The sequence below is a fragment of the Rhineura floridana genome, chromosome 10, assembly GCF_030035675.1.
Source record: "Rhineura floridana isolate rRhiFlo1 chromosome 10, rRhiFlo1.hap2, whole genome shotgun sequence".
NCBI lineage: Eukaryota > Metazoa > Chordata > Lepidosauria > Squamata > Rhineuridae > Rhineura > Rhineura floridana.
In genome coordinates this window covers 82369237-82395284 of record NC_084489.1, presented here as the reverse complement: position 1 = coordinate 82395284, position 26048 = coordinate 82369237, and the positions used below count along the sequence as shown (strand labels likewise).

Genomic DNA, 26048 nt, shown 5'->3' with positions numbered 1-26048 from the left:
CCAGACGCACAAGTGGACAGGATCCCTGCTGAGCTCTGCTAGGATTGTTTTGAAAGGAATTGTAGTGGAGAACTTTGCCCTGTCCCCTCTCTGAACAGGTCTTAGGAACAGAAAAGGCTGTGTACGCTCAGAAGGGCTCCTATACCTTTGACAGAATGATTCCCAGCAAGGTTCTCCAATATCATTGCAACCTTGGCAATCTTAAGGGGACAGTTTCAGCCAAGAGGCAGACAGGAGGGCCGAATTTCACAAATTGCTTTGAACTGTTCTGCCATCGATGATAAAAATTTATTTGCTGTCAGTAATGGTGCCAGAGCGCATGTACCTTTCTGTTTCCAGTCACATCCCTGTTTCTGTGGAAGTTCAGACTCCCCACGTGTGCCTCCTGTCGAGTCATTTGAATTTTGATCTCTCCGCTGGAATCCCCGCAGAAGCAACCGTCCAGCTTGTTAACCAGACGCTGCTCCCAACATGCTTCCAGTGGGGGGAGGTCAGTGGTGTTTCTACTGTTGGCTAGTCGGAAGAATATCCAGCTGGTTCTTGTTAATTGACTGGCCGTTCTGATTTGTCTGACAGCTCCTTGGAAGCCAGGCTTCTTCCTGCGTGCTCAGCATCTCTCCAGAAAGCGGCACTTTGGGTCCCAATGAAATTATGGAGTTTCGTGTGATGATAACTACTAATATTAAGGTCAGTGTTTTAGAAATACTCCTCTCTCAAAACCGCAAAAGAATATTGTGATTGCTGTTTCATCCTTTTACAATGATTCCTGATTGGTCAAATCTGCTGCAGCTGTCCCAGTGTTTATAACTGCGACTTAATTTTTTTGCTATTGTTGATTGTTGATTAATTTTTGTTGGATTTTTACTGTGGTTTTTTTTTTAAATCACTAAAAGCTGACCTGCAAATGACATGGGAGGGCCAGATATGTGTTGAATGGTAACCAAATAAGTAACAAATTATTTCTTTTATGGCAAAACTGGTCTCCAAGGCAGTCTTGTTTCTGTATGGATGCTTCCTGTCCCTCCTTCCTCAAAAACTGCCTTCCCTGTTTCTTATTCCATGGACTTCATTACATTATAGCATGCATAAAATGTTAAATGGGCGGGGGGGGGGGCTGACTTGACACCATAGTGTTGCCTCAAGATTTGGGGTTGTATTCGACTTCCGGGAAGGGTGACTTAGCCTGTGCCTGCTTTTGAGACGGGCTCCTGCCTCAAAAGAAGCTTATTCAGATATATCAGTCAGATTTTTTCTTTTTTTTGACTGATTAAACTTCTCCCGGGTAGGGAGAAACGAAGAGATTAACCTCAAAGCCTATTTTTGTTGGGACGACCAGATCTCATTAATTTATGGGACGAGGTCCAGCCGACGAAGGTGGGACGGATTTTTAACAACAAGCTCTATCTGGAAAAGCGAACGTTCATCTTATCTTCTAAGAGAGAACGCACTAACAGGCAAGCACCCTTCTTTCTATATTTTTCTTTTACTTGACTTAAATTGTTGCTGTTTAAAAGAGATTTGCCAGATTGATCGGTTTTTGACATCTCACTGGGGAGCCATAACTTCTCTCTGCTACTCACTAATTAATAGCTTATCTCTGTTTTTGTTGCAAAAAGCTGTCCTGGATTTGCATTCTAAAGATATACACTGAAGAGGGATTTCTATTCCAGATTTTTATTTTGAAGAATATTATATTGCCTGAGACTACTCTCTTTTTGGTCTATTTTATTTTGACGAATCTGTTTTCTGACGACCGCCATTAATTGTTTCGATCCTGGGAACTGCATTTTGTTTACTTAAACATGGAGAGATAAGGCTGTCTGCTCTGTTTATACTGTGATGTCACCAAGTTTGGAGTATTAACCCAATTGTTGCTGAAATAAGAAGTGGTTTTCCTATATTTTTCTTTTAAAATGGCAATTAAGAAAGTGGCTGAGAAGCTGGAAATAACTATGTTTCAGAAAATAATGGATGAGATTGAGATAACGAAACAAAACCTGCGACAGGGTTGTAAGGAGCTGAAAATTGAATTGAGTAAAATGAAGCAGGAGATTAAAGATATAGGGGTCCCTGTGAGAGAGGTGACCCTGGAAGGGGTCCCTGTGAGAGAGGAGACCCCGGAGATTGGAACAAACGTGGAACAGGAAAAAGATTTGGAGTCTATGGACTTTAGAAACAAAATTTATTGTTTGGAGACACAGGAGATTAAAGACATAGGGGTTCTTGTGAGAGAGGAGACCCTGGAGACTGGAACAGGGGTCCCTGTGAGAGAGGAGACCCTGGAGACTGGAACAGGGGTCCCTGTGAGAGAGGAGATCCCGGAGATTGGAACAAACGTGGAACAGGAACAAGACTTGGAGTCTATGGACTTTAGAAATAAAATCTATTGTTTGGAACTCAATGTTATCTCTGAAGAAATTAATGAAGATTCTAGAGATAAAGTTATCAATGGCATGGATAATCTTCTGGACTGGAATGATGTGATGGAGCCCAATATAGAGAAAATCTATGGAATTAACTGCAGCCATGTGACAATGGAAAAACTTTCAAGAGATGACCCAGTGTATTTTGAAAAAAAGAACAGAGATATGATTTTACAGCAGTATTTCAGCAACCTATTCAGAATGGATGGCAAGAAAATATTTGGGATAGAGGTAATTCCCATCAGACTCTTACTATATGACTATGGCTTTGACAGCAAGATTATTATGGAATACTGATAATGGAAGATTGGATACTGAAATTACTGGACTTAACAAGACTACTGAAGATGGAAGATGGAAAATGGAACTAATAGGGATAATAGAACAATGGCTACTGAAATTACTGAACTTAACAGATTCTGATGTGATGGATTAATTGAAATGTTTATTTTGACTATGGTTATGACAATAAGATTATCATAATTAGTAATGAGATGGATTAATCGATATGCTTATCTGGAAAAAAAATTGATAGATATATTTCTTAAAGAATTGAAACCTCTCTTTGACTTTTTGTGGAAAGAATAAAGTAATGTTTATGAGATTTGATGATTAAGTAAGATAACTACTGGAGGAAAGTGATTTTATAATATGACTTAAGAGACAGGATTGTTATATATTATAGACTTATAACTGATTTGATCTTTGACAAATGGGAAGTCAATATTTTACTCTTTATTTTTTATTTTTGTTTTTTTTTTTCTTTTTTTCTTTTTGTTTAACTATTTTTGATTTTGTTTTTTGTCTTTGAATGTTTTATGATTTTGTCTTGTATGTTTTATGAAAATCTGAATAAAAATTATTGAAAAAAAAAAAAAAAGATTTGGGGTTGTATTCACTGTAGCGCTAAGGAAAACATTCCACCCGCACTAAGATTTCTCCCTGTGTGATGGAACATTCTCCCTCTGTCCTCCTCCTCCCTCCCCCCCCCCCGTGTGCCCCCTAAATCTGTTCTGAGATTTCCCCCAACACTCCAGAACAGATTTGGGGACAGTGCAGGGCATGCATGGAAGGAGGAGGTGTGTAAAGCCCCATTGCTATAGCACGATTAGTTCATTGAATACTGCCGTTGGTGCTGATAAGCATGCATGCTGTTGATGATGATCCTCCCGTTTGGTGTTCTTACAAGGAGGTCTATTCCATTTTATGTTAGGAGAAGCTGAGTGACCTGGTCCTGTGCTGTAGCATTGAAGATATGTTGGATCCCCTCTTTCTGGCTATTTCTGGCAAAGTAAAGGGGCTCCAGATCACATACTCTATACCATTTGACAGGTAACGGAAACTGTACAGCAAATAACTTAAGATAATATAGCTGCTCATTACTAGAGCTTGGGTTCGTTCACACGGGGACAGTGTGAGATCATGCTATTCGCGTGCCTGTTAGATTCACAGGGTTCACATGACTTTTTAGCCAAGGGGAAGGCAAGTCGCTGCTTTCTCCTTTACATCCGAATCAAATAAAATCCAATTTGAATGTGAAAAGGAAAGGAAAAACCACCTCAATTTCGCTGCTCTCCTCCATGTAGACGCTTTACTTCGCATTTTTTTTAGTGGGCAGGCTCTGTTATGCCCCATCGCCTGCTCCGTCTCTCTTCCCCCCCCCCCACAAAAGTTGCTCCCTCCTTCTCACTTACCTACACAGAGAGAGAGAGAGATCTCTCTGTAGCTGGCCAGAGAGAGCACCTTCTCATTAAAGAGACAGTTAATGAAACAGAAATGTCTCTTGGTTGAGGGATGTAGGATGGTGGGGGGGAGAGAGAGAGAGACAGAGAGAGAGAGACAGAGAGAGAGAGAAGGGTGGTAATGACTGAAGGGGGTTTGGGGCGAGGTCCTTTCTCAAGAGATTGGGGGGGGGAGAGAACTGCAACTGGGAAAGAAATTACTGAAAAAGGAGCCTTGTCTGCTTTCCTGTCTTGCCGTTACTGCATTTGCAAAGCAGCAGCACGGAGGTGGTGAAAGATGCAGAGGGAAAGCAACAGCAATTGCACGTTACTGTTTAATGTTTGCAATCCCGCTCTGGGCATTCTCCCTATAGCTTGGGGAGGGTATAGGGGTGGACTGCAAACTGAAGGAAAATGACTTTAAATCAAGTTGAAATGTAAACAAATGGCTTCAGAGAGACTCTAATCAAAACAAGAGATAACAGAGGGCTTGAAGTTGAAGCTTCAAGGACCTGATTAAGCAAACGGAAGATGAAGCTGCAATCCAATACAGACTTATCTGGGAGTAAGTTCCATTGAAGCAAGTGGACTTACTTCTGCGTAGAGATGTTTTGGATTGCAGCTTTAGATATGAAAAGAAAGAAAAAACCATGGAGAGAAAGAACACTTTTGAAAATGCAGCCAGTGTGTATGTGTGAGCACACGTGTAGCAAGATCACTTACACAGGTAGAAATGGCTGGGGGTGAAGAGAGCAGTTGGGGAAAGAGGTGAAGTATGGGAGGGAGAGAGGGATCGGGTAGTCGTTTGAGGCTGCAGCCTGCACACAAATGCAGAGGAGTAAATCCCACTGGACAGGGCAGCGATGTAACAGACACACACACACACTCTCCCACTAAAAATTGCATTTCATAGGTACAGTAGGGCCCCACTTTACGGTGCTTCGCTAATGCGGCGGTCTCAGTTAGATGCAATTAGACTAAAGCCCCACTCATACGGCACTTGTTCTGCTTTTACAGCGGTTTTTGGGCGTCACACACCATTCTATTCAATGAGTTCCTCTTTTCAGTGGTTTTTGCTTTTCGGCAGGGGTCCAGAATGTAACCCGCCGTATGAGTGGGGCCCTACTGTACTTAATAAAAAAGGTTTTTTTCCTGTAAATGTCAGGAGGAAATGAAAATGACAGAAAAAAGTTTTTCATGTCAATTGCCCTCCCCCCATTCTCCCCTGGCTTCAGCGTGCAATTGACAAGAAACAACCCTCCCTCCCCTTCTCCATTAGCAATACTCTGGAGGGAGTAAGCATGTAAATTTGGGGGCAGGGGCACAAGGAAACAGCAATGCTAAACCTTTACATGCCAACGTGAATAGAAAACAGCAGGAATGAAGGGTTTGGCAGGTAGGTGTAAACCCTGCAAATCTATCGCGATGGAAAATGCTGCATCTTTAATCCGAAGTTTAGCTTCCGTGTGAACTTGGCTCAAATCCCAGTGATACCTGCTTGGGATTATATTAGCTAAGATATAGAGAAGTATCTTGCTTCCACTTCCGCTAAACGGAAGCCCAGTGTTCATAGTTGCCATCCTGGGCTCCTTTGAGAGGAAGGGCGGGATATAAATTTAATAAAATAAAATAAAAATAGCTCAATTTTGTGTTCTCCCTTTTTTTGGACACGCTTTCTGTCTCTGAAAATGTCTCACTGTTTCTCTGCAGTGATGAGGAATATTCTCAAGATCTAAAGCTAGACTTTGGCTCTGAAGTTGCATTGAAGAGTGTGATAAAACGTCAGCTCATAATTACCAACCATTCTGAATTAGCTGCTCTGTTCTCAATAGAGGTTGACTATTTCAGCCAACCGTGTCCAGTGCCCTCAGATGAACAGGGACCAGATGGGTAAGTCAGTTTTGGGGTTGTTGGGTTTTTTTAATGAAAAAATATTTCTTTATTCTCATCATAAGTCTTGTTTACTTCCACTTAGCCCTGATTTGTGGTGGGAACAAATAATAAATAGTGATAGAAAGTTCAGATGACCAAGTGCCTTTTGGAGGCATCTGTATGGGAGAGATGCTTAGGTGTGTGCAGAACTACATACATTTGTAAATTAAAAGAAAAATATATTTTTTAAAAAAACCCAAAAGATCCTGACAAAGACCGTCAGATCTCGGATGGTCGAAGAAGACAAAGGAAGGAGGGGCAGATAAGCTTCCCTGAGCATATCAGTTTACAATGGAAGGAAGTTAGGTAGAGAAGAGCGCAAGTAAAGGTAGGCAAGCCTAGCCAGCTGGAGGACCCTAACTCTATCTTCCTTCTGGAATACAAACAAAAGAACGCAAACAGGAGTTGCTGTTGCCCCTTCCAAAAGTACTGAGTCTCCTGTATTAAGGATATTAGAATTCATGCTGTGGGGTTAAAAAAAAATCCCTTCCCTGCACTGTACAGGATATTTCAAGAGGAAGGAAAGGAAAAATGAAGTCTTTCCCCTTCCCCACTGTCCAGAACCCTTCCTTTGACTATATATAACTATAAAATGCTCAGGTTCCGAAGGCCTGTAGTGCTATATAGGACAACAGAAGAGGGCCTCAGGTGGAGGAGTCCTTTCCTCTCTTCTTAAATCCAACCCTCCACCCCCGTACCCCACCCTGTGATCTGAAAAGCACTACAAAGTTCCCGTCAAGAGCACTCGTCATAGGGGTAGGGCATACACTGCAACACTGGCAACTGTAATGGAATTGTTTTCCAAATGATCTCTGCCATGCCCCCTCTATGATGAGTTTCCGCCGGGCCGTGAAGACCTGGCTCTTCAGGCAGGCTTTTGGGGTGGGCTAGATTTTATTCTTGTTTCCAGATTTTTAATGCTTATTGTATTTGTATGTTTATTTTGTACATCGCCCAGAGTGGCTAGATAGCCAGCTAGATGGGCGACTAAGAAATTCAATAATAAATAAATAAATAAATATGTTTTTATTATTTTGTTGTTTGTTGTTTGCCACCCTGGGCTCCTTTGGAAGGAAGGGTGGGATATAAATGTAATAAATAAATATGTTTTTGTTGCAGATCCTACTTGTATTTATTAGGAAAATGGGAGCTGCTAACTCAGTGGAATGTTATTGGATAGGACACAAGAATTGGACCAGTGTTCATAGAAGCCATCTTAATGAAGTGGCCCCTAGATGTCCCCAGCTAAATAGACACCCCCCTCCTCGCTTTTTCCCATATAGCTGCTGTGGCAAACCTCCAACCCACAGGCCATACTAGACCTGGCAGAGGTCCTAATTTGGCCCAGAAAGCCTCAGATGTGGGGCAGGTGGAAACATGGGTGCAAAGGAACAATTGGGAGCCTTTAAGTGTGCTCCTGGTTATTCCTTGTCTTGAGTACCTTTTGAATACGGTGCCAAATACAACCTCCGCTGGATTTCATTGCACTCCAGAGTTTTGATAGCCTGCGAGTGCAGCTGATCTCTGCTGAAATTGCAGTCAGTGCCGATCAGCTGATTAGCTCTGACTGCAATCCTCTCTGGGCTTGGCTGCAGGGATCTTCCTTTGAGTTCAAGCCAGGCTGCAAATGAAGAAAGGAAAGAATCAGGAGTGTACTTGCAGTGTGCTCCTAATTCTTTCCTTTGAAGTTGGGGCACATGGTAACATCAGGTGATTGACAAGTAGTGCCCACGCCCACCTGTCAAAGTGGCCCGGGGGCAGGGGAGTTCAGAATCTAGCTTGCTGGCTGGATCATGTTCTTTACCCCTCCATATAGTGTAAATGCTGACTGGATTCAGCTACATTACCATGTAAAGAAAACTGGTACTATACTCATTTTACAGATGAGTAATTAAGTCTGAATGATAGTGACTTACCCAAGGCCGCCCAGGTGAACTGAAATTTGCAACTGAAAATGAGTAACAGTCTTCACCAACCTTGTGCCCTCCAGATGTTTTAGACTACAGTTCACATCAGCACAGCCACCCTGGCTGGGGCTAATGGGACTTGTCATCCAAAACATCTGGAGGGTACCAGGTTGGTGAAGAGATGCCTTGAAAGCTCAAGCATAACATCTGAAGGAACCCCTGAACCCTCCAAGTTCACCCACTGGCATTTCTCTTATGGATGACAGAGGTCTCCAAGTGGATACTGTAGCTCCCCCTACAGCTCAGAGACAGGAAACGCTCCAGCAAATGTTTTTTGCTCCTCCCTTATCACTGATGCTCAGTTTCGTTTCCTGTCTCACCTCGGAGCACATCCTACTAGGCCGTCTTCCTATATGAAGAAGCTTCTTTCCTCCCTGTGGTGTCTCTTACCATTTTTGTGTCTTATTCCTCTTCTATTTACCTTTTCTATTTGTTAAGTGTTTTTCTTTTTTAAAAAATCGTCGTCTACTTACCTCTCAGTCAAAATCCCTCCACTTCTGGGGGTATCTTCTTTCTCCAAGGTGCACCAAAACAGTAGTGGAAAAAACAAGGCACGTAACACTGCAGATTGCAAAGAAAAAACAATCAGGTAGGCATAATCTGGAATTGTTACGTTCTCATGGACAGAAACATTGCAGCTGGGTGGAAGGATAAGCCAAGGGAAATGAAAAAATGCTGCTGGGCACATTCCAAAGAGAAGCTCTTCTGAGCAAGTCTTGTTGAAACCAATGGTAGCTCAACAAGAGCCTTGCCGCCAAAGTGTTTCTCTGCTGTGGTCTTCCAGCCTTCAGGGCAGCCATGCTGTCTCATGAGAAGGGAGCGACATTCCACGTGCACCCCTCTGCGGGAATCCTGAAGGCCTTCCAGGAACTTGTGGTCGAAATAACAGCCTATAACAACATGTGGGGACAATATGAGGACAGTCTCATCTGTAAGGTAGGTGGCATGGTTGGTTCTGGCCAACACGGTCCGGTGGTTGGAGCCTCGACCTGGATGTTGGGAAGGCTGAAGCTGCAATCTTAGGACATTTAACTGAGAGTCAGCATCACTGAGCACAGTGGGATGTAACCATGCATAAGACTGCGCAGTAGGCTGTGATGCTAAGCACACTTTCTCGAGGATAAGCCCCTGTTGAACACAGTGAGACTTACTTCCAAGTAAACGTTTATATTAATCTCTGATGGGCTGCATAATTCATACCCAAGAATCCTGGAGTTGTGTCTGGGCTGTTCACCTGAATGATGAGGGGCCCTTTGTTTTAATCTGGGATGAGGAGATGCATACTGAGCCTTGAAGGTGCTCAGAATCATTCAGTGCAATCACTTATCTGCAATAAATATCTGATTTCTTGTTTGCAGAAAGTAAAAAAGCGCTTGCAAATTCATTTGTCTCTCAGGATGCCTCATAATTTGACAGCTAGATTCATGGTTTATTTGCATATTAAAAAGTAAATTACATTATTTTGTACAGGTGGGAGAATCAGAGCCTATGTTGATTCCCATCCAAATGACTGTGAAAGGCTGCCCAATCTTCTTGCAGGTGACAGGACCAAACCATCCAATGCCAGCACCCATAATCAGGTAAAAATTCAGCTGCTCTTTGCCAGGCTTTTGAGAACTTTTAAGTGCAGTTAAAGCTATGTCTGCATTAGGGATGGGATCTGTTGCCTGGTGCCAGTTCGGAAGCATTCTGTTGACCTAACAGGCTGGTATCAATTCAAGGCCATTATTTGTCTGCTAGCTGCTGCTTTTCCTGATCTGTTTTTTCTTCTTGCAAAAAATATTGATATTGGTAATTTTAAAGGAAATAGATAAATGGAAGGAAATATCAATAAAATTATCATTCTTAATATTGTTATTTTAGATGCTGTTTTTTTTAAATCCATTTTAGAAAATAACCACGGAAAATCGCTGCATAAAAATCCAATCCACAATGATAGAGAATAAGTGAATTAATGGAAAATTCGGTGTCAAATCCTAATTGGGCAGAATTCTAGCACATCTCTCGTCTGCATTAATAGGCCCGTTGTGTGTCAAATGTGTGCTAATGCCCAGTTGAGTTGGGCTGTTTTTATTGCCCCACAACAGGGTTTGTTCTGTGAGTAGATGTGATCATGGAGTCCAAGCTTACACCATCACCACAGAGTCTGGCAGCATCCCATCTCTCCTGGTGAAAGAAACCCTGTTTACCCCACAGTTCTTCCCACGTCCTTCCAACCACAGGCAATAGCTAAAACCTCTCCCCCTGTGGAGTGGAAGGTGCTCCCATTTGGAATGGCGGTAGGCAAAGTTCAGTCACGTGAAGTTACTGCTGCTGTTATTTATTTCATTTCTGAATCGCTGCTTATGAAGCATCTCAAAGCAATTTCTCAATACACTTGAACTCCGCTTGAGGTGCACTCCAAATATACAAAATACCCAACATCCTCCCCATCTCAGAATGCCAGTTATGCACAGCACTAGGAGAATGATGCACACTGTGCATGTGCGGACAAAGAGCAGGGCATTCTCTGTGTTAAATATAGCCTGCTGAAAATGATCGTGCTCACTCCTGAACTGCCACGCCTGAGGAACATGAAATGCCTACCTTTGAAGGCACATCTTGCCACCCCATTGAACTTACATTCATTAGTGAGGCTTTCTCTCAGAAGGTCAGCCTCAATTTGGCCGCACCTACTGGATGCAGAGAATCCCTTGTTTTCCCCTCCCTCCAATGGGGGGGGGAATCCAACTCATCACCAGCAATGGTCCTTCTAGCGGCCACAGTGCAAGAAGCCTACACCAAGGTCCTTCCAAGGCAATGGGAATAGAGGCTGCTGGGCTGCTTCACAAGCAGACTAAGCCTTTGGACTCTGGCCCTTTGGAGATGACTGCCTGCTCTCAGCCAGCTGTGCACTCCTCAGAAGAGAGTGGTCTAAAGGTGCATTGGGACATCCATGCACCTCCACATTTGTCTCGGAGCAGCATTGTACACATCCAGCCACATCTGACATACTTTTATACCTGCTTTTTGGTGATGGAATTCTCTGCTAAACCTCCCAAGCTCTTCTGACCCGTTTACATTTCCCAGGGATCCCTGAGGAGAGCAGATGGTAGTGGAACCAGTTCTGTAGTGTAGAGCAATGGTTCCTAAACGTTTTTACCCATGGATCACTTGAAAACTGCTGAGGGTCTTGGCGGACCACTGAAAAAAATTTCTGCCTGTTGTAGCACTTGTAATGCACTGTGCTAGATGCGGTATGCTTTTTAGTTAGATTTTAATTGCTGCTTTTATTTCTTGTATTGAAATAAATTGTATAGAAATCAAATTGTAATGCAATAAAATATAATAAAAGAAGCCATGAACATACCATTAAAATTAGTATGAATATGTAATTCAGACATGCTACAGATCACCTCTTGGAGGTCGCTGATTCATAGGGCCGCCATAAGTCGTAATCGACTTGAAGGCACATAACAACAACAACAAACACCTGAATGAAGCTCACAGACCACTGGTGGTCACAGTTTGGGAACCCCTGGTGTAGAGGCGTGCCCTTAGCTGCTGCCTTGCTCTGTACTGTTCATGGGCCCCCTTTCATGGAAAGATCAAAATTTTAGACGTATGAGCTGTTTTTCTTTGCCAGGTTTGGAGCCCACATCTCTGGAGGGGACACCGTCTCACGGTACATCCGGCTCAACAACCCCACTCCCTTTGGTAAGCGGGGATGACATTTGTACTACGTTTGAAGCATCAGAGCAGCGGCAGAGAACCTTTTTCAATCCAAGAGCTGCATTTCATTCTGAGCAACCTTCCGGGGGCCACGTGCTAGTGGAGGGTGGGGCCTGAGGCAAGAGTGGGTGGAGCAACACACGTGCATTTTCCCTTTGTTGGTTATCATTCTTTTAGGAACCCTGAGTTTTGTTCTGTGGTTTTATTTTTCCCCCCCACCTTTTGAATCCAGACATCCGAATGGACTGGGAAAGTTATAACCAGGATAAAGATGACGACAAGCTGGTGGACCTCTTGGTGTTCTACGGAGCTCCTTTTCCAATTAAAGACCTAGATGGCAATGAGATTGAAGTCCTCTGGGAAGCCGAAATGCTCCCAAAGAAAATGTCTCGCAGCTCAGGTTCCACCTCCCACTTGTCTCCCAAGGAGAACCTGGTACTTACCTAGCACATGGCCTTTTCCTAAAGACACATTCCACCAGGAAGTTCTCTTGCGTGGACCTCTTTGAAACAAATGGCAAACGTGCAAGAGCACTAGGGTGAGGGTGTGCAATTTAATAGAAATATTCTTTCCAACTCTCATTTGTTCCACATACACTGTATTGGGTGAGGGGGTGGTTGCAGACTTGAAAGTAGAGCAGCCTTCCTCATTCTAATGACTCCAGATGTTGTTGCGAGTTATCTGCCATCATCCCTGACCATTAGCCATGATGGCTGGGACTGATAGGAGCTGGAGTCCAAAAGAAATGGAGGACACCAGACTGGCAAAGGCTGGACCTAGAGGGTTTTAAATAGGGCTGAATCTTGGCTTCTGACCGTGGTTTGGTGTAAGAGAAGCGACACCCACGTTCTCAGACTCTTGTTTCCTGGCAGCAGCTGCAGCGGGCACTGGTAGGAGCAAAACAAGCACTGCATTGGCTGCATGTACGAGTGTGCTGCTCATTCCTGTTAGGCCACAGCTGATTTTTAATTAAATTTAATTAACAAAATTTACACAACTGTTTGATTGTAAGAAAACCTCTAAGAAGTTACAATGCTAAATATTAAACTTATCAATGAAAACAGTTAAAAACAACTAATTAAAACATTTAAGAGATAGTAAAAACAGTCGTAAACTTAAAAAGAGATCGAAATGTATCAGCATCTACATGTCTGAATAGGCTTGCCTGAATATAAGTGTTTTAAGCAGGTGTCACAAAGAACACGGCACAGGCACCTGCCTGATGTCAGTAGTCAAGGAGTTCTAAAGAACGATTTCTTACAAGTGCACAGCAAGTATTATGTGGCACCTGTAACAGTGCCACTTCCACAGATCAAAGCCGTCAAATGGTCACATATGGGGGAAGGCAATCCCCCAAGCTGTTAAAGGCTTTATGTTCCAACAGCGGCACCTTGAACTTGGTCCTGTAATTGTGGTGTAATGTTACAGGTAGATCAGGCCAGCATAGGTGGAATTACAGAGGATCAACCTACCTGCCTATAGAACTGGCTCCATTTGTGCATTCCCCTCTTTTTGCTATTCTGAGTAACGTGGGACTCAAGTGTAGTTTCCTCGCCTTTGGTTTGTTCACATCCCGTGCGTTTCACTTCCTCAGAGTTTGGACCCCATTTTTGAGGATGATGAAGGAGAAAGCAATGACGGTGATGACTCTTGTCGACCTCTCGACCCCAAGAAAATAATCTCTGTTGTCCTCCGGCCTCACGAGGGGCTGCCCTCTGACTACCCCTTCTGCATCACTCCCAAGCAAGTTGTAAGTTGCTGGTTCTCTTCCTGTGACCTGGAAAGCCAAGGGGTGGAAAGGGAGGAGGGAAGAGAGAGGCTTTCAGTGTGACAAAGGACAAGTACAGCAAAGGGTCTATTTTATGTGGGGCTTTAAACAAAAAAGAATGCTTTTATCAGTCCTTCCCTGTCCTCTCTTGTATATATTTTTTTCCTTCTGGTGATATTGTAAATTATGGGCAGCCTTTTTTTCCCCCATCGTACTGGCACACAGAGTGGTGTTTATGAGTAAATAAATGAAAATCATCAGAGCTGACAGTATCAAGGGCTTTCGGACATCTGGCCTGTATGCCGCCAAACCTTGGTGAGACGATGTGAGCATGCAGGCTCCCAGGGAGGCACTCACAGCTGCTTTCCTCCTTCTTGGTCCTTTTTGCCACCATGCTGTGCTAACCCATGTTTGGCTTAGTGTGGTCCAAACTGAGACTCATAGTTAAGCGCTCTCCTCACTAACCATGAACAAACTTTTGGTTTGTATGGACCAGACCAGAGTGCCAAGGTGGCTTATTTTTGGCACACCAGTCAATTGACTGCCTATTTATTTGGCTGTTGTCAAATACTATCAATTTATTCCAAGAATGCCATGTGTAGCTGGCAACTTGCCTTTTTTATTAATAATGTCATGACGGTGTCCCTTGATACCAAGAGCAGGAATGAGGGCAGGTTGCCCCCTATCCCTCCAGCAGTCAAGGGCAAACCTAGGGTCAAAGGTAATCGAAGCTCCTCCAAATGGGTGCCTGCTATAACTGCAGTTGTGTCAGAACCAGAGCACAAGCAGTCATCCATGGGAAAGGCCGCTTGCCTAGTGGGTAGAGTGTCAGACCAGGACCAGAGAGATTCAGGTTCAAATCCTCGCTCATCTGTAAAATTTATGAGATGATGTTGGACCCCTCACACATACAAAATCTAACCTATCTCATAGGGTTTTTAGAATAAAATTAAGGAGAGGGGTTATTATGCCACCATGGGTCCCTTGGTGGAAGGACAGAATAAATAAAAAATTAATAAAATAATTCATTACATTTTTAAAAAAAGTAAATCTCGTTCTTTCACAATTAGAGAATTACTAATTACTAAAAGCATCAGTTCTTTCAATAATTTTCTCAATAATCTTTATAATACTTAAGTATTATATTTGACCAATATTCAGCCAGCCACTTGACCAGCAGTTTGTTTGTTTTTGACTGGTCAGATGCCCAGCTCTGCTTCTAACTTGTGAGCATCATGCAACTTGATCACCGCTCTATGCTGTATTCAGATTCATTCATTCATTCATTCATTGGCGATCACTCGTGTCCGAGTAAGATTGTCTTCCAAGATAAGGTCTTGCTGTATTCAGAATAAGGCGATTGACTGACATAGACTATACAGGTTCAGATATTACAAGGGGGAGATGGAAGAGTTGCTAGATTTGAATGCTCCCCCATATCAAATGCTCAAGTAGACGATCATGTAGTGTGGCAAGCATTCAAAAATATAGTGCCACCACCAGCAGTCTGCCCTCTGCCAACTCAAACGAAATGGGCCCAAATATTCAGAAACTGGTTCTCATTAGGAACAGGGCACAAGGTTGACCCGAGACAGTTGTGTACGCTGGACAGAGTCTAAAACTCCCCTACTTTTAAGCGTGTCCAAAGCTTTAGAAATTGGGAATGTCCAGTAAGACTTTTCCCCCTTTGAACACCAGACAAGCCAACCCCCCCCCCAAAAAAAATATCCAAATGTTTTTGTAGTCCCCTTAGCTTCAAAAGTGGTTTGCTGCATGGTGGTGGGGGGTAAGGGCTGCTGCTTCAGAAGGACAAGCTTTGAGCCCCCTTGGATCTGCAGGCTGAGTGGCCTCTGTGCCGTCTTTAAAGTTGTCTTGGTGCTTCCGCTGGCGTTAATGAGCTAACTCTGTGATTCCAGGTTATCCCTGCAGGCGGTGCCACTGCTATCCACATCTCCTTCACTCCGCTTATGCTGCCAGAGATCATTAATAAGTTTGAATGTGAAGGTTTCGCCCTGGGCTTCATGAGTCTGGACAGCCCGGTATGGATAAAACAAGACAGCCCTTCCGTGCCCTCCTAAATCTTTCTTTCCAATTCCCTCCCACTAACTGGGGCCTCGATGATTTCTCTTTGAGTGGTAGTTGATGTTTTCCAGCGTTGTCATGGTGCATAGGCTTTGCCCACTGCCCAAACTAACACACAAAATCCCTCCTGCACCTGTGCATCACTGCCGCACTCAGGTCATCCTGCAGGTACAGAGAAGGTACACTAAAGAATTGTTCTGTTTTGCTTTGGCAGACCAAGCATGCGAACCAAATTTATCCCCTGAGTTTCCTCTGGTGTGGCCCAACCAGAGATGTAGGCTAGACAGCTCTCCAAGGCTGTATTATTCAAGGGCCTCTTAGCAAGCCAGAAACAGACCTTGAGTCGAGTTTCTTGCATTGGTGGCCCGTGCCTAGCTCTTTGCACAAATGGATACTGTGACCTAGGATCCTTGGCAATGTTGCAGTACAAAAACCCTTGAGCCAGTCCTGTTCTTCCAAAAGGAAACTCTCTTGGGTAGCAACTCCTCACCATCCAACATGTTCTTATATTTATTTATTTTATTTGTAAACATATTTGTATACAGCAATTTCATTTTTTTAAAAAATTAAAGTGGTTTACAAGCAGTAACAACCAATAAATATATTAAAAAGGTCAGCTATTGCAAAAAGAGATCTTCTTAATTGCCTGCAGAAGCCTGATGAAGCAAAGGTTTTCAACAGGCGTTTGAAGATTAAACCAGAAGGCGCCTGCTGGATCTCTGTTGGCAGAGCATTCCAGAGAACTGGGCCAATGACACCAAAGGCTCGATTTCGTTTCAGTATTAAATGAGCCTTGTCTGTCCCTGCCCTATTCCATTGGGGGTGGAACACAAATTGAGCTGCAACACAAATCAAGGCCAGCCCCATCCCAGCCATCAGAAGTCTCTAAGTACCCACAGTTGGACTGCTGTTGGTTTTTTCTCTCCTCCACCAGATTGTTCGGAAGATCCCTGGGAAAGTGACTCGTGGAGACGGTCACACCATTGCGCCTCTGAGGATTGATCTGCAAGCATTTGTCAAACCCGCTTTGTAAGTGCAGTATCTGACACTACAGGAGGGCTTCGGTACAGAGGCATTATGGATGCTCACAGCCACATGAGCAGGTATTGGGTGGTAAAGGACACCACCTGGAATGGTCAGGACACTTTTGTGCAAGGAGAATGCTATACTGATTATCCAGGAACAGAGGAGGATTCCTTTGGTTTCCACTTTTAAAATAATGCTGGCCCCAAGCCCCCTCTGAAGTGAGTTTGATGGGTTGAAAAGAGTGTGCTTTCTTGGGTTGCTTCAAGGGTTCCATTGCCTGCAGGGGAGTGTTAGCTCACCTTGAACCCTGGCAGTCTACACTGGCGATGGACCAGAGGCATCTGGGCAGAGGCTATCCCTACTGGGACAGAGGCTTTCTGCTAGAGAAAGGTCTTCTTTAAAAAAATCAAGCCTTTTAATCTTTATGCTGCTTGAGTTTTACTGCCTTATTCATTTTATGGTTACTTGAGCTAAAAAAAATTAACTGCATTTTATCATAAACTGCCCTAATATTATTAAAAGATGTTAATAAATATATGTAATAAAATAATGCCTGCAGTAAAATAGACAGTGAAGGGCAGGGAGGATGGGAATTGTATTCTAAGAGATTGAGACAACTGGAGGGATGCATTCAATCCCAGGCTGGAGGTTCCCCATCTCTGGCTTAAAACTCAGGAACAGAGGAAGCTGCCGTACACCGAGTCAGTATTCTCTACACTGAACAGCAGCAGCTCTCCAGAATTTCAGGCAGGGCGTCTCTCTCGGCCCTACCTGGAGATCCCAGGGATTGAATCTGGCACCTTCAGCATGCAAAGCAGATGCTCTGCCACTAAGCCACTGCTGTTCCCCACCGTAAAGCAGAAGCGTCACAACATTCCCCTTATAGGCCATAACGCCATTAGTCTTCCGGCTGCGTTAGAGTGATTATGCTCCTGTTGAGGCAGACTGAGTTCCATTTGGTTGTCTCCCCGCAGGTTAACTGTTGAAATGGACCATGAGAGTGGATTGGTCTTTCACGCGCTGGCCAGTGCTCTTATCCTGGACGTGCCCCTGAAAGGTGTAAGTACTCGTGATGATTTTCTGCTTTTGAGACCATCGACGGTGATGCCGGCATTACTTGGAGGGGAAAAGTTGGGTCTTTGCTCACAGGAAAAGGTTCCAAAAAAGTCATCATGAAACAGCCGCACCCAGAACAATCCAGGAATCCCCTGAAAGGGAAATGCAGCCACTCGGGGGGCTTTGGGGACCTGCACGGCTGCTGTCAATGCCATGTGAAACAGGCTTGACTTCAATCATTTCTTCATTAAAGTTTTGTTCTACCTTTCGTAGCCACTCAGTGGCTCACAACAATTTATCATATACTGCCATACAACAAAATAATCACTACAGATGTGAAATAGCTGCCGTTAACAACCAGAGGGGCATTGCCTTGCCTGGATCAGAGCAAGATCACCCTATCTAAGCAGCTGGACAGATTCTCTTGGATGGGTGGGGGATCCCTCGCCCTCCAGATATTGCTGGACTCCATCTCCCATCATCCATGACAACTGGTTATGCTGGCTGGAACTGATGGGAGCCAGAATCCAACAACATCTGGAGGGCCATTGGTTTCCCACACCACCTCTAGGAGGTTCTCAAGCAAGGCAGGATGGCAATGGTCGTCTCCATCCTGTTTGTCTGCAACATGCTACGTTTGATTGATATTGCCTCTGGGTATAGAGGAACCCTTCCTGGTGTTGTGTGATGGAACCTAAAACTTCCTCAGAAGAACGCAATAGGCAGGGAAGAAGATAGAAGGAGAGATCCATCCTATAAATGCAGTTTCCACAGGGCAGGCTTGGAGGCCGCAACAAAAATCTGGGAGTTTCCCCCCAAAGGGTCTCTGCATTCCTAGTGCTCGTGCCTGCAAAGACAAGCGTGGATGAATGCGGGCTGCCCCATTGGGCATAGGTTGCGATGGCATGGAGCTGGAATTTCTGCTTCTCAATGGGGGCCAGTCCATGATGGCAAATGGGGCCCTGCCTCACCATCCCTGGTCTGCCTCCAGCCAGCCCCCCTCCTGCCTGCCTTCTTACACGCTACCAGCGCAGGAGGAGCACTGCCTGTCAGCATCCTCCTCCTTAGTCTCGGTGTTGCCCTTGTAGAACTCAGAAGGGAGGAGGATGGGAATGGAATGAGTTGTCTCTGCCTGTTATTGGCTCTGGCGCCATCTACTGTTGGCCTCCACCATGCCAGGCCCAGTGGGCATCACCCACCACTACTGCAGCTGCTTCCCCTGGTCAGAACTCATCTGGTTCTCCCTGGCACCCCGTTCCCCCTTTCCTTTCACCACCCCGGAGCCTGGAATTTGTTAAAGCGGAAATGATGCTTGAGCTACTTCCTGTGGCTAAAGTAACAATGCTAGGCATTGCCCTCACCGGTGCCCAAGGCCAGCACAGGGCTACACCAGCTTCCCTGGAACTGTCGGAGCCCCACGTCCCATAAAGCAGGGATAGCCAATATGGTGCCCTTCTGACCCTGTGAACGGCATTTCCCATCCTGCATAGTTGTTCAATGTCTAGAAATGATCAGTGAGTGGAGGAGAGGCGTCGTAGGGGCACCCCCAACTGCCACGCATGATAGGAGGCGGCCTTACGTCGAGTCAGAGCATCGATCCATCTAGCTCAGTATTGTCTACGCTGTCCAGCAATGGCTCTCCTGGGTTTTGGACAAGGAACTTTCCCAGCTCTAACTGGAGATGCCAGGAACCCTTCTGCACATTGGAACCTTCTGCATTCAAAGCAGATGCTCTGCTCTGCCACTGAGCTGCGCTTCCCCTGTTGGCCACATGGCTGGGGCTGATAGGAACCATAGTCCAAAGCATCTGGAGGGTACCCCTCTGGCTTACCCCTGCCGTAAGATAACCCCGAATGAGGCAGTCCGTAGCCCCACATTCTCCTCCGCCTCCTCTCCCCATTCTTCTCTTCCGAGGCTCTCAGTGGATCTGTGTAACTGTGCCAGGGCAGAGGGCAGCTGCTAGCAGGGCCACGCCGACAGATGTGGGGCAGCCGTGCCAGCAGTCGGCTTGCTAGTGCAGTGTCTTCCAGTGGGATGTTTGTCCCAGGACATATAAATTCAGTTCTCAGCACTCCAGTAGCTTTACAGCATTGAGCTGTTAGTTTGTTTATTCTTTCACTACAGCTCACAAGCCTTTTTTGGTAGTTGTCCCTATGTCTGTAAGATTCAGTAACAGTCTCTGCATTTAAAATGTATTCATCCTGGGAATGTTAGAAGGGACCCAGAAACTGCAGTCACCAAAGGGCTTTAGATCCTTTATCTATGTTCTCCTTCAGGTTCTGACAGAGTCAGCCACAACCCTCAACGTGAAGCTCACCAACAATACAGAGACTCCTCTGTCCTTCAAGTTGATTTTAACGATGCCCTTCTCAGTGTCTGGAATAGACCCCAAAAAGAGCCTGAAGACATCCCACAGTGGCAGGAATGAAGGGGAACATCACCTTGCACTCTGCGCTCTGGAAAATATGCTGGTAGGTTCATCCTCGAGCCTAAAGTGCCAAATTACAGACGCGGAGCTTTGGATCCAGACTAAGTAGGTTGAACTTAAGCCTCGTTGATTTCATTGGGGCCTAAGTTCAACTAATTTATACTGCAACCTTGTACACACTTACCTAGGAGTAAACCCCATTTAGCCCAAGCCCTGTTTGGGTATTCTAAAACACGTGACTATATATGTTGGGAGGGAAACTAGGGCTTTCAAACCATCTTACAAAGAGGTGTTACCATTTGAGCTACTAATCACACACGTGCAAAACCTTGCAAGCCGTGTTGTCTTTCCATTCAGTCGCCTGTTAACACAATAATCCCAGCAAGTGGATTTGCTGAAGCCTGAGTGTGCTACATATTATTTGTTGCAATCTAAACTGGTCTGTTTTGCTGGTGTGGCATGGCTCTCCTTTGATGCCATGGTTGGCTGGAACCCAGGAATCCTTCCCAGTTCTTCCTAGTTTGCCTCAGGGATGCAGAGGCTCCTGTTTCTGAACTGTGGAGTTGTGCGATCTGAAAGCTGATGCTTTCGGTTCTGAGGGGCGATTCTTTATCAGACATTTATCCTCTGAAAATACCACAGTGGATTACATGAAGCTCCCAGGGAACTAGTCCCCCATCCAAGCCATCTACTGTGCTCTTCAGGCCACATCCTAAGCCAGGGGTGGGGAACCTCATGCCCAGGGGCCAAATGTGGCTTCATTGGTTGCAGCAGCACTTATATATATTATCAGGTCCAATAGAGAAGCCGGTAATCACAGAAAGACCAAAAGTGCTGCTGCAACCAATGAAGCCTGTTGTAGACACTGCCAGTCATGAGGACTAGAAATGTTTCTCTTTTCTTAAAAAAAATGAAGCATATACACAGAATCAGTGCCGGGCTGCTTCATATATATATATATATAAAAATGTGAGAAACAGATATTGCCCTTCAGTTTTACGTAATAAAGAGTTGTACGTTATTCAAGAGCTTGCAAATTTGTACACCAGGACAAGTTGGCCCAGTACAATTTAATTGCATTGCCTGTTTTGTATAGATCAGTTTGAGTCATTAACACGTTTTGTCCGGCTTCCACCCAGGTGAAGGTGTCATTCCACACATCTCTGGAGTTATTAACCTACCAACATCTTCCAGAAGACCAGTTGCTACCTGGCCTTCGAGTGCTCGAGTTTGAAAATGGAGATAAAATACTGGAGTTTAAACAAAATCTAATTATTGAGTATAGTAACAAAGCAACCCAGGTATGTAGAAACCCAGGAGCAGGCCAAATAGTTTTGCATGGTCAAGGCCGTATGAATGGGGAAGTTGCCACCCAAAGATTGTGAGTGTCTTGAGCTGGACCTGTGATGGCTTTGCAGCTTCCTTTTGTTTTCTTGCATGCCTCCGTTTAGGGACTATCTGGGAGACTTTGAAGGTTGGTGTAGATGTAATGGGGGTATTTAAGTGTCATTCAGAATGGGCCACCAGATGACACACTCGTTTCCCTCCCCACAGAGCCTTCCCTTCTCTGGTGCAAATCAGCCTTGCTCGTCACAGCCACAGCTGATGCAAGTAGTGCAGAATAGGAGTAACACAGTCCCCTGCCCCCACAAACATCCTGGCAGCGAGCATCTGCACCAGAATCTCCCTGTTTTTAAAGACAGCCGCATGTAGAGAGCAATACAGTAGTCTAGTCTGGACTTAATCAGGGAATGTGCTAATGATGTTTATACTCTTCTTATTTATAATCTGAGGGGGAACGTAGCATCAGGACAGCATCTTAAAATGATTCCCACTGCTATTCACTTTCACAGAACCACAACCAAATGCCCTAGGCCTAATGGCAGAGCCGGTTCAGCTCTCTGGTATATAGAGGAGGTGAAAGGAATGAAGTGGCTAGATCAATACATGACAGAAGCCTCGGGGTGAAGACAACTGAACACAGTTAAAATTCCATGTTGAGTCTTGTTCTGTGGTGGTGAAGAAAGCTTACTTCTTTGCCAGCATTGCATCTGTGACCAGCAGCACTTCCTTGGGTGGTGAAGGACCTCTGGCGTACAGGTCCAAAGCAACATCATCTGCAGCCCTCAAGCAGCTGCTGTGACCAGTTTGCTAACCACTTTACAGATAAAATTGCTCATATCCGTACTGACTTTGACTCTCTGGTTATGAGAGTCAGAGACTAACGGGATCAGGGTGCCATCTAACAGTGATGTGACAGATACTTGTGAGCTTGTTGTGCCCAAAGGATATAAACAAGCTGATTGGAGCTGTGAGGTCTACCATCTCCAGCAGTGTCTTCTGGGTGACCCTTGCTCCTGATGGCTGCTTAACAGTGCGATTAAGGGCTGGGCACCTAGACTTTGGAGGTAGTTGATGCCTCAAGAAAAGGAGCAGTTCCCAATTACCTTAAGATGGTGGTAGTAGAGCAACTATTTAAAAAGCCAAAATTTAGATCTTGTGATGCTGGACAAATACCGCCTGGTCTCCAATTTGGGGGGCAAGGTGTTAGAGCAGTTGGTGGCCCAACAACTCCAGACAGTCTTGGATGATGCTGATTATTTGGATCCATTTCAGTCCAGCTGCAGTCCAGTTCTGAGATGGAAACTGCCATGGTCACCCTAACAGATGGTTTACATCAGAGGGCAGGGCAGGGCACGCTTGTTAGCAATGGAGTTCAATGCTGGCAGAAGCTAAACAGTATCAGTGTCCCTGTCAGAGGAGTACACTTTACCCTGGATGCAATCACATTTAAATTCTGGCTTTGAGAAAGCAGTAAGCTGGCATTTATTAAAAGAAATACATGTCAATAGGAAAGATGCCTAGTCCTGGCTAACTAAGGTGGAGATGCAAGAAGTCATGCATGCTCCAGCATCTCAAGAGGCGATCTAGATAGTTTCCTCTCAAAAGGGGTGTCTGGAAGAGAGAGAGGAAGTAGGATTAGGTCAGCAACCCTAACAGTATACACTAAGCACTGGAAGGAAGATCAGCCCAGGTCAGAACAAGAAAGACCAGTCTAGGAAGCATGGAGGTTCCTCTTTTTCTACTCTTTCCCATGCAGACACACCAACCTTTAGTACAAGCTGAGTTGCATGCTAGCACTTCCAACAGTACTATCGCATTAGTTCTCCTGGGCTTCTCAGTGGCTTTCAGTAGCATCAGTCATGGCATCTTTGGATCATTTTGTCAGGGTTGGGGCTTAGGGGTCACTGTTTTAGTGGTTTTAAAAAATCAGTCTGCATTGGCCCTTAAAGATATCTGATGTCGAGGGAGTTCATATCTGGAATCTATCCTAGTGGGTACACTGGGATGCTTACACTGACCTAGAATGGCTGTAGCTCAGTGCTGGGGCATCTACTTTGCATGCCAAAGGCCTCAAGTCAATTCCTGGCAGCTCCAGTTGCGCTTGGAGTCCCTGTCTAAAAGCCTAGAGAGCCACTGCCAGTCAGTGTAGGCAGTACTGAGCTAGATGGACCAATGGTCTTACTCTCTATAAGGCAGCTTTCTATGTATATGGGCAATTACATCTGGCTGGCATATCTTCCCAGCCTGCTTTGCACCGTCAGTACACGATACCTCCTTTGGCAAAGGATGCCCCGTGACCGAAGTTTGTGGGACTGTTAAATGGTTCTTGCCCCATCATATTTCCTGACAGGTGCTGCCCATGACAGCCTCCCTCACTGTCCCAGTACTTGAACTCTCTCATGAAACAATTGATTTTGGCATCTGCCTCGTTAACCAAACGAGGTCCAAAGCCGTCCTGGTGATGAATAAGAGCAGATGCAGGAGCTACTGGACAGCTTTGCTAGGTAAAAGAAATTGGGAAGTTGACTCCTCTCACTTTATGAAGAAGTTCCCTATGCTTGGAAGTTGCACTGTAAGAAAATTAACTTAATTAACTTAAATTACAAACCACCCTTTGACCAATTCGAGGGTAATATACAAAGAAAATTTAAATTACTGCAATCTGTTTTAATTTACAATGTAGTATACCTCCTTTCTATGAAACACTACCTCATAGTGGAATCAGCATAGAGAAAAAGTTGAGTTGATGAAGCCAGAATAGCTGCTGTCACTTTTTCATAAGGGGCGTGACCATTCAGTATGTTTTTCCCCCAGTAAGAATGCCAGTTTATACCTTTCGCTGCAACTTTTAAATTTCTTCTTACAGATGAAGATGAACGGCACAAAGAACCTGAAGTGTTTTCCCTCTCCCCAAATAATGGCATTCTTGAAGCACATAAGGGTAGCCTGCCTACCAAAATTCCTCTGGTGGTTTGCTTCACACCAAGGTAGGATATGACATTGATTGTGTAGTGGTGACACCAGCCCTGCCTCCCAAGCTGGCAGCACACTGAGAGAATTGGAATGAGATCCTAGGACAGTGTTCCCTGGCATTCCAATGACTGTATTCAGGGACTAGTTTTCTTTCTGCAGTTCATGCTGTCAGTGGGAGGCAACTGAAGCAGGAGTCAACATTTATCATACAAAAGGTTAAGAATGGGTCTGCTGAGTACAAGCAAGCAGTAACTTGTTTGTGTTAACCATTTTTTTTCAAACAGCAGATAGCATACCACCAGAGTTGTTAACTCAACTTGTCCAGTTTCCTATAACCAGGCATTATTGGCTGTTGCTACACTCCTACCACTAGAGTAGCACCACCACATATAGAAAACGGCAATTTTTTGCAGGGAAGGTGGCAAATCCAAGGCAGCCCATAGGTAAGACTTCCCCAGTGCTCTGCCATCCAGACACTAACCGGCTCCAGAGCAACTCTGGCTGCAGCAGGACCCTGCAGCAGAATGGCTGCCTTGCACAGAGAGAGCAACATCTGAACGTTGTATAGTAATATGAATTGTGCCAAGGAGCTAGGATAAGGGCGCATTACAAAGCAAGAAAGAGTTTTACCTTGCTGTTAGTAACCTTCCAAAACCAAGGAGGACAAACCTTTGCCCCTCCAGATGTTGTTAGATTCCAACTCCCATCAGCCCCAGCAAGCACAGCCAATGGTCACGGATGAGGGGAGCTGCAGTCCAGCAACATCTGGACGGCAAAAGGGTTATGTTACTTCTACTGTTAAAAACTTGAGGCAGACACAGCAATGTTCCGTTTTCTTCATCTACTCTTGGGTGGGGTTCAAGCAGAAGCGTGACACTGCTTGCAAATAGCAGTAAGATTTTCACTGGCAGAATACCATTTCCGGGGACCCAGGAGCACGCAGGCATGAAAAAAGGGACTCTTGCTTGTTCAGGACCATCATCTCCATCCTGCTTTCCAGAGCAACTATGAACCCATAAACTGAACAAGCAAGATAATGCATGGTTTATTCTGCTGCTTTTACTACTACCCCTACCATAAGAAAGGGAGACTATAGGCACCGGGGGCCTCCACACACTTCATTGATGTTTGTAGCAGGAGGTCTCTCAAGGTGTTTAGTTAACCCCTCTCTCTACATGGCTCTGCAGCAACACTAGTAGCCAGCCCTACGACTAGCAACCCCCCTCAGCTATCTTCCTGGCTTACGAAGTTGCTTCCTTGAAACAGGGAGGACGTGGAGTATGAAACCGTAGTGGCAGTTGTTGGAATGCTGGGGGAGAGGCCCTGCCCGCTCTGCATCCGAGGAAGAGGATCTTACGATGAAAAATATGAGGAAATGCGCGAAACCTAAGCACCCAAACACTTTTCCAGTAGCCAAAGAATAAGCTGCTGATGTACATGGTTGGAAGTAAATAGCTTCCCTAGCTTTGGTAATGTATGGTAGAAAATAAAAATTATTTATTGGCTTGATTTCTGAAACAAACTGCTGTTTTTCTGCTGCCAGGTAGTCTAATAATTGATCCTCAGGTGTCTTTGAGAATGCAAAGAATGTACGCTAGAAGCAGAGAAGAAATCCAT

General features: G+C 44.8%; 1 protein-coding gene across 2 annotated transcripts in view; it reads left to right on the top strand.

Moving 5' to 3' along the window:
- DLEC1 (DLEC1 cilia and flagella associated protein) overlaps positions 1 to 25934 on the top strand; it is a 53625-nt gene extending 27691 nt beyond the window's left edge. The window contains exons 21-38 of one of the 2 annotated variants that reach the window (XM_061585735.1): positions 340 to 490; positions 577 to 687; positions 3637 to 3755; positions 5855 to 6034; positions 8565 to 8632; positions 8828 to 8979; positions 9514 to 9623; positions 11669 to 11739; positions 11987 to 12189; positions 13349 to 13504; positions 15439 to 15561; positions 16539 to 16633; positions 17605 to 17689; positions 19963 to 20157; positions 21254 to 21415; positions 23809 to 23962; positions 24325 to 24445; positions 25698 to 25934. In XM_061585735.1, coding sequence (XP_061441719.1) covers positions 340 to 490; positions 577 to 687; positions 3637 to 3755; positions 5855 to 6034; positions 8565 to 8632; positions 8828 to 8979; positions 9514 to 9623; positions 11669 to 11739; positions 11987 to 12189; positions 13349 to 13504; positions 15439 to 15561; positions 16539 to 16633; positions 17605 to 17689; positions 19963 to 20157; positions 21254 to 21415; positions 23809 to 23962; positions 24325 to 24445; positions 25698 to 25821 — 2380 coding nt within the window. In that variant the 3' untranslated portion in view covers positions 25822 to 25934. The remainder of the gene's footprint in view (positions 1 to 339; positions 491 to 576; positions 688 to 3636; positions 3756 to 5854; positions 6035 to 8564; positions 8633 to 8827; positions 8980 to 9513; positions 9624 to 11668; positions 11740 to 11986; positions 12190 to 13348; positions 13505 to 15438; positions 15562 to 16538; positions 16634 to 17604; positions 17690 to 19962; positions 20158 to 21253; positions 21416 to 23808; positions 23963 to 24324; positions 24446 to 25697) is intronic. The other variant, XM_061585736.1, reaches the window with a different exon arrangement.
- Positions 25935 to 26048: the final 114 nt, after the last annotated feature.